General features: G+C 66.9%; 2 protein-coding genes across 2 annotated transcripts in view; both read right to left on the bottom strand.

Annotated features, from left to right (window-relative positions):
- Nucleotides 1-6: 6 nt before the first annotated feature.
- Nucleotides 7-7,366, bottom strand: SRL (sarcalumenin). The gene is made up of 6 exons (XM_012731742.1): nt 7,244-7,366; nt 6,279-6,380; nt 5,697-5,792; nt 3,453-3,569; nt 2,668-2,901; nt 7-951 (listed from the first exon to the last, which is right to left on the bottom strand). Exons 2-6 carry the CDS (start codon nt 6,313-6,315, stop codon nt 140-142), a joined length of 1,296 nt encoding a protein of 431 aa, XP_012587196.1. The 5' UTR covers nt 6,316-6,380; nt 7,244-7,366; the 3' UTR covers nt 7-139.
- Nucleotides 6,359-7,372, bottom strand: part of LOC105854266 (sarcalumenin-like) — a 21,163-nt gene continuing 20,149 nt past the window's right edge. Inside the window, exon 4 of the mRNA XM_012731671.1 lies at nt 6,359-6,598. Within this exon, the coding sequence (XP_012587125.1) occupies nt 6,359-6,598 (240 nt within the window). The remainder of the gene's footprint in view (nt 6,599-7,372) is intronic.

Raw genomic sequence — 7,372 nt, 5'->3', positions numbered from 1 at the left:
GCGCCGCCCACCTGGCCTCCAGGGACCCGTCTCCAGCGCCGGAAGCGCCAGCGTGGCTCAGAGGGTGAACACGCCGGGGCTTCTCGGCCCGGGGACGCAAGCTCACTGGCCAGGAGCAGCCCGCACGGCCACGCGCCACCTAGTGTTTCTTGTAGCGGTTCTTTGGGGTCTCCCCGCACCCCGTCTTGTCACAGTTGGGGGCCCCGGGGTTCTTGCCCAGCCCGAGGCTCCCCAGGAGGCCGGGGAGCTCCTGCGCGATGGCCCGCTCGATCTTGTCCAGGAAGCAGCCGCCCATGTAGGAGCACAGCTGGGACAGCAGCTTGAAGCTGGAGACGGGGTTGATGCTGAAGAAGTCCTTGTAGGCCTCGCGGTTGGGCAGGTCGAACTTGCTGACGTTGGTCTTCGCCAGGATGGTCTTGAAGATGTAGAACTTGTCAGGGTCCTCCACGATGTCCTTGAAGACCATCTCGCCGTCGCTGAAGAAGGTCATCTTGTCCTTGTAGGTCTGCAGGTAGCGGTCCACCAGCAAGGCGTGGATGCGCACGCGGATGGCGTGCTGCCGGATGAAGGCGATCTTGTTCTCCAGCCGGTTCTCGATCACCTGGTTCAGGTCCTCCAGCAGCGAGATCTCCTCCTTGAGGAACAGCTCCCGGTGGGTGTCGGCCCTGTAGTCCTGGGGCCAGAAGGAGCTGACGTAGACGCGGGGGGGCTCCGTGACGTTGATGAGCGGGGCCAGGCTCCAGAAGAGTGCCCCGTAGACCCGCATGAGCATCTGCGTGGCCAGGTTGTCCGCCTTGTTCAGGATGATCCTGATCTGGGACTCCCGCCCCTTCAGCTGGCGGAAAAGCGTCTCCAGCTCCAGGCCCACGTCCAGCTTGGTGGGGTCGAAGACCACGAAGATGAGGTCGGCCCTGTCGATGAACCACTGGCACACGTCGTTGAAGGGGTAACCTGGGGAGGGCGGGCGGCGGGAGGTCAGGCCGCCTCGCCCAGCGCCTCACCCCGCCTTCCCGAGCCCCCGGGCCCTCCCACGAGCCCTTCCTGCCCCCCGCATCCACAGTGTCCCCCGGACACCACATCTGAACCTACAGGGGGCTCCGACTTCCAGGCAAAGTCAAATTTTTTTTTGGAAGTGGAGATTTTCCTTCGGGCCGGAAAGATCTGGGCGGGTCAAAGCAAGAAGGCAGAGCGCGGAGGACTTTGGGGGGGGGGGTGTTTTCTGGGGGGGGTTGGCCGGGGCTGGCTGCCGCTCACGCTGGAAGCGCCTTCGCGCGCTTTAGCGCATTAGCTGCGAGATGGCGAGAACGCCCGCCCGTGGTTTAGGTGACGAGGACGCCATGGCTGTACACAGGGAGTGGCCAAGTAAAACCGCCAGTCCGAGCTGGGGCCCCGTGAGCTGTAATTCCTTCGTTTTTATTTCCAAAACGGGGAGACTGACTACTTGTCTTGAAAATCTCTCACGACGATCAGCCAATAACGCCAAAAATGCCGAGTCTCCAGTCGGAGTGCAATTAAAGGGAATTCACCGTGACACGGATGAGCGATAACATGGCCAGCAGTGATGATGCGGGCCTGGGGCTCCCCGGTGCATGGGGGCAAGCTCCACGAAGCTGCCCTCCTCGCTGCAGGGTGAGCCCACCCCGGCCAGGGAGTGCCCAGGGCGCGGCAGACCCCGCCTGTCTCCTGCTGCGCCCTCAGCGGTGTGCTTCAGTGGTCTGCCCGTTCTGCTCCCCGCTCTGTCTCTGGGGAGTCCTCTCACCCCGGCACCTCTGGGCTGCACCCCAGCTCTTACATGCATAAATAAGTTAATCTTAAAAAAAAGTACAGGTGGCCCTCCCTGGTGGCGCAGCGGGTTACAGCACAGCACTGAGAAGCTAAAGCCACTTCCGCATGAGTTCGATCCCCGCCTGCCTGCCCCGGAGGTGACCACATGGTGCGGCAGACCTCTCCTGACCCGCCCGCTGCTCCCCTCAGCAGTGTACTTCATCGATCTGCCTGTTCTGCTCCCCACTCTGTCCCTGGTGAATCCTCTCACCCTCCGCATCTCTGGCCTGTACCCCAGTTCTGTACGAATAAATAAATAAATCTAAAAAAAAAAAAGAACAGGTTCTGATTACAGCCAAAATGCGGGTTATAGCCCTAAACTGAGACCCATGTCCTGGTCACGAATCCCTGCGAAGGCTCCCAGGGGACTCATCTGCAGACAGCCCCGTGTTTCGTCCAGACTCGTGGCCTGGGGCGTCGCCTCCTGCCCACGGGACCCAGCACGGGCCCCTGGGCACCTGAGGCTGGGGGCTTCGGAAAGCCCGATACAGGTACGTGCAGAGGCACTGAGGCTGGGAAGGGCTGAAGGTGAGTTCAACCCAGGCCAGGAGCAGCCAAGTCACCTGCCCTGGGGCAGCTCAATCACGAGCTCAATCTGGGGGAGCTCAGCCCCAGCTTTCACCTGGAGGAGCTGCTGCGGAGAAGACCGGCCCTCCCCGGGAGAGCACTGGTCACCCCAACCAGAGCCATCCTGGCAGACCTGGGTGGCACCCTAGGGGCCAGAGAAGGTGCTGGGGGGGAAGGTGCGGAGGGAGGCACCCGCTTTCCTGGGTGAGCCCGGCCTCCTCCCAGCCCGCCCGCCCCGCCCGCAGCCCAGAGGGTCCCCAGCCGGCTCGCGCTCACCCCTCTCCTGCTGCTTGCGGTTTTCGATGATGCCCGGCGTGTCCACGAAGGTGACCCGCTCCAGAAGCTTGTGGGGAACCTCGATGCCAATCAGCTTCTCCAGGAAATTCTGGCCGAACTTCTCGAGGGGCGAGAAGGAGCGGGCGCTGTCCGCGGCCATGACGATGCCCTCGATGGTCTTCAGCTTGGGCCCGTGCATGAGGACCGTGAACTCGGACGTGGTGGGCTCGGCACCTGCCGGGACGAGCGCGGTGGGCACACGGCCGTGTCCGGGAAGAGACCGGCCACCGGGCGGAGGCGGGGAGCAGCGAGGGGCGTCCCGGCAAGGGACCGTCCCACCACGATGCCGGAGCTGCTGCCGGCTTTGTTTTCCTACTGTGCTAAAATACACGTAACGTAACACAGACCAACTTCGGGCGCTGGGGCATGAACGCCTCGCGGGCTGTGGGCGCAGACGCGTCTCGTCGCCTCACCTGTCCTGGCCCGTGGCCCCAGCGCCCCCGTCTACACGGGGCCTCTGGAGGCGCCAGCCCGGAGGCCTCGCGCGGTGCGCAGGCAGCGTCCAGCCGGCCGGCCTCACGGAGCATCCTGCCTTGGCGGGCGCCCGTGCCGGAGCCCGGGCAGAGCCCTCCCTGCCAAGGCTGAATGACGCTCCCCTGCGTGGCCCGGCCAGGCCCCGCTCGCCACCCGCACGGCCGGAGGGCTGGCAGGGAGGCCGGGGCTGTTCTCGCGGGGGGTGCCCACCCACGTGGCAGCGGGACAGCGGCGGCAGGACGTCTGCGTACCTGTGTAGAGCTGGTAGCGCGTGTTCTCCAGCCCGAGGAGGTAGTTTATCATGGTGGATTTGCCAACGCTCCACGGTCCCAAGAACAGCACCATTGGCTTGGAGGTGATCTCCCCATCTGTGGGCGCAGGAGTCAGAATCGAAGTGAGCTGCTGCTGTCTGACTGTGGGAGGCCGCCACCTGTCACGCCGCACCCCAGAGGGCCCCGCTCACGGGGTCGTGGAACCCCAAGGGACCCGCACAGCCGGCGCCGAAGCTGCCATGCAGTGCCCGGTCAGGGTCACGGTTAGAGGCCCGGGGAGAGTCCCTCTGGCCTCGCCCAGGCCCTGAGGCCGGCACTGAGGAGGGAGTAAGTGAAGGCGACGCTGACTCGGGTCACATCCAGAGGAGAATAGTTCATAAAAAAAGGGAGGGGAGAGCGGCCACGTGGGGAGAGGTTCAAGCTCTGCTCTCCGGCTTGCGCCATGAGGAAGGACACGCGAGAGGCCTCTTCAGCCTTGGGTGGTCCAGACCCGCGCCTCACGGCCCCGGCCTCCGCCCTCGGGAGTGTCTCGCAACACCCCCGCCTCAGGCTCCGTCCAGCCCTGGTCTCCAGGGCCAGTCTCTGATACTAGCCTCGAAAGGCCATGGCAACTGGCCAGCACCCGAGACTGAGATGGACTTGGCAATCCTGGCCCTCTGCCCAGTGGCGGGGAGACGTCCTGCCCGCACCACTCCCCGGGTGCGGAAGTGGAAAGCAGAATTCTCCGGTGCTTTCACAGCTGGAGTTGAGGGGCGGGAGCGTGGACCAGGCCACGAGCTGCGGTCCCTCTCCGCAGTGTCACCTGCGCCTCCCGGCACCTCGAGTCCGTGATGCACTTGTGTCCCGGACTGGCAGGGGTCTCCAGACAGTGGACACCCCTACTTTCCATGTTTAAAACTGTGGTTCCCTTACTTTATTGGTTCGAAATTGAGAGCCACGAAGGGACACAGTGGCGTCTCCATCCTGGTGCCCGGCTGCCAGCACTCACGCCCCACCCTCAGGCACAGGCAGGCACGGGACGGGGTGCCTGTGTGTCTGTCCGCACGGAGGTGGACGCACGCCTCCCTTTCTGTGCCATGCTGCCCACACACTGGCCTTCTCCCTCAGAGAAGAAACCGAGTCCCAGGTGAGCTCAGAGCAGGTGCCACGCGCCCGCCAGGGCTGCCTATCCTCTCTGCCCAGTGTCAACTCCCAGGAAGGATGCCAGCTGGGGGACAGCAGAGTGCCCGCTGACAGCCACCAAGGCCTGCAGGGTCTCTGCTACCTGGCTGCTAACAGGAGGGACAGGACTCTTCCAGCGCCCTGGACACAGGGCTCCCCGGTGCTCCGACAAGGGCGGGAGGCCACGGAGGAGACATGAGGACGGAGGGGACCGGCAGCCAGGGGTGCCGAAGACATGAGGTCCAAGGCGCCAGGCCCCGAGCGGGAGCAGCAACTGGAAGCCCGCTCTCCAGAGCACCACTGCAGGGGGGTGCTGTACAGAAAGAGAGGGGGAGGGTGGGGAGACGAAGGGCTCACCCAAGGTCTGATATGCCCTGCGAAGTGGGAGAGGCTCCTGCACTCGGGGGCTCGCCCCCACCTCGGTGCCCCGCCCTCACAGCCGTCCAGAGACCCCCAGGCCAGCAAGCCACAGGGGACCCTGGGAGGGCCTCCACGCCAGCGCCAGCGGGAAGCAGGGCCCTCAGGCGTTACGGGCCGCTCGGCAAAACTCCAAGGCCTGTGTGGTTCTGGGGTTCTACACACAGACTTGGGGGGCCAAGGGCTGCACTCTGTAATGCAGCCCCAGACGCTCCTGCAGCGCCTCCCAGGAGGGCGAGCGTCGAGGCACTCAGGGCAACATGGGGCAGCCCTGGCAGCAGGAGGTCAGAGCAGAGGGACCCGAAGAGGGGTTCCCCCCAATGTCTGCCCCCCGCCTACTCCTGGGCCAGCCTTGGAGTGAACCCAGACCCCAGGGCGCCAGGGGAGCGATGCGGCCCCAGGGAGCCCGTGGGCAGCGAGGCCCAGCAAAGCAGAGCTCAGCTGACCACGCACGAGCCTGAGCAGACAAGGGGCCACTGAGGGCAGGCCGGTGGGTCACGACAGGTCTCACGCCCTGCGAGCTGGGGGAGCCCAGCTCCACTGTCCTGGCGCCATCAGCTGGGAGTCCGGGGGCCCTGGGGCAGCAGGAGGGTGGCAGGACGGAGCCCCGGGCGGGGCGCCAGGGTGCAGCCCCAGCAGCCTTACCTGTGATCTCGTGCTGCCGCAGTTCGTTGTACCTGTACGACTGCTCCAGGGGCTTGATGGATGAGTGGTAGATCTTCCGGAGCCGCTGCAGCACCGCTGGGGCGGGGAGCGGGCACAGGTCAGGGCGGGCCGGGCTCGGGGCTGCCCCTCGCGGGGCGCTGGCCAGCCTGGTGTCAGCTGGAGCCCGGCTGTGCCACGGTCGGCAGCCGCTCCCCTCCCGCCCAGACACGTCCACGCCCCAACCCACAGCGCTTCTGAAGCCTCTCGGGGCCGCTAACAGGCCTCTGAGGACACAGGGGGGCTTGTCCCCCTCTATGGCCCCTGCAGCTGGGGGAAACGGAAGCCCCTGAGAGCTGCAGGCAGTGACACAGGCGAGAGCCACGGGCAGTTAGAGCCCCGGACTCTCCTGACCTCCGCGCTGCCCTCCCGCTCCAGTGGCGGCCATCCTGGGCCGCGTGGCCAGGCCCACCTCTCAACTCTCCCCTCCTCCCTGCCAGCCGTGGCCTCCCAGGGCCCGCCCAGACCCCAGCTCCGGAGCCCCGAGTCCCGCTGCCCACTCGCCCGCCCAGTCCCGGCGCTCACCCGAGTAGTCGTCCGCCGGCTTGTCCTCGCTCAGCATCAGCGTGGTCTCGATGTGGGAGCGGTCCCGCAGCGGGGCCTCCTCACTCACATCCTCCACCTCCTCTGGGGACAGAAGCGGGCATAGGGTCAGGCCGCCGGCGCCCTCGGAACACCGGCCGGCGGCAGGCTGTCCCCAGGAGGGCCCTGAGGCCCAGTCCAGCCCCCGACGTGCGCCCCGACAGACACGGAGCAGGGGTGCCCCGCCAGGAAGGCGGGGTGCGGCGGGGTGCCCGAGCAGGCCCCGCCCCCTTGCTTCCCCGCTGCCCGGAGAGGAAGCGGTCCTGCAAGGAATGTAAGGGTTACAGCCAGTGATGGGCCCAGGAGGAACATTCCGGAAGCTGAGCGCTGAGGGAGCTGCCTCTGGCGTCTCGGCAAGGGGCCACCTGTGGGCCGGTGGGGCCGGGCACTGGCCCCCACCCGTGGGGCCAGGGCGGACACCAACCCTGCGGATGCCTGCGGCTGGCCCCACCCCGGCACCCCCACCCAGGCCAAAGCCAGGCGGGCCTGGCCGAGCCAGGGCCCCACAGCTTCACGGTCCTCACCCACTTCCTGGTCCCGGCCCCAGGGGTGCAGACCCCTCTGGCTGCCCCCGCCCATCCCACCTATGGGGTGCCCATGCCCAGCCTGCAGGGGCCTCAGGGCCTACAGTGGTGGCCTTCAGAAGGCTCTGGCCTCCTCCCAGGAAGCCCCTGACAGCAGCTCCTGGGGCCCCAACTGAGGAGGGGCCGGGTCCCCACGGTGACGTCTCCCACTGGACGCCTGAGGCTGGGACCCGAGGGTGAGCAGCAGGGACCCGTGGCCAGGTTCCTGGGCCAGGCCGCCACCCCAGTCCTAGGCCAGCTGGGGACTCGCCCCCAGCGCCCGCCTGTCCCGCCGCACGCGACTCCGCAGTGTCCGGCCTCGCGCGCAGGCGACACTGGCCCTACCCCGAGGGCCCCCCGCGGGGCCTGGCTCCTGCTCCTCCGAGCCCTCCCCCGCGCTGGCACTTCCGGCTGTCTCCTGGGGTGCCCCGGCTTCCGGTGAGAGTTCCCCCGCTTCCGGTGAAGGTTCCCCCA

This window comes from Condylura cristata, unplaced genomic scaffold (assembly GCF_000260355.1).
Source record: "Condylura cristata isolate star-nosed mole 26May11 unplaced genomic scaffold, ConCri1.0 scaffold00032, whole genome shotgun sequence".
NCBI lineage: Eukaryota > Metazoa > Chordata > Mammalia > Eulipotyphla > Talpidae > Condylura > Condylura cristata.
Note: the sequence above shows the minus strand (reverse complement) of the source record. Positions and strands in the feature narration are given on the sequence as shown.

Excerpts from the sequence above, each read along its gene's own strand:
- SRL (XM_012731742.1), bottom strand. The coding sequence starts at position 6,315 with ATGCTGAGCGAGGACAAGCCGGCGGACGACTACTCGG. Across the intron at positions 5,793-6,278 it reads GCCGGCGGACGACTACTCGG|CGGTGCTGCAGCGGCTCCGG; the intron begins GTGAGCGCCGGG and ends TCCCCGCCCCAG. Across the intron at positions 952-2,667 it reads CCGCAAGCAGCAGGAGAGGG|GTTACCCCTTCAACGACGTG; the intron begins GTGAGCGCGAGC and ends CGCCCTCCCCAG.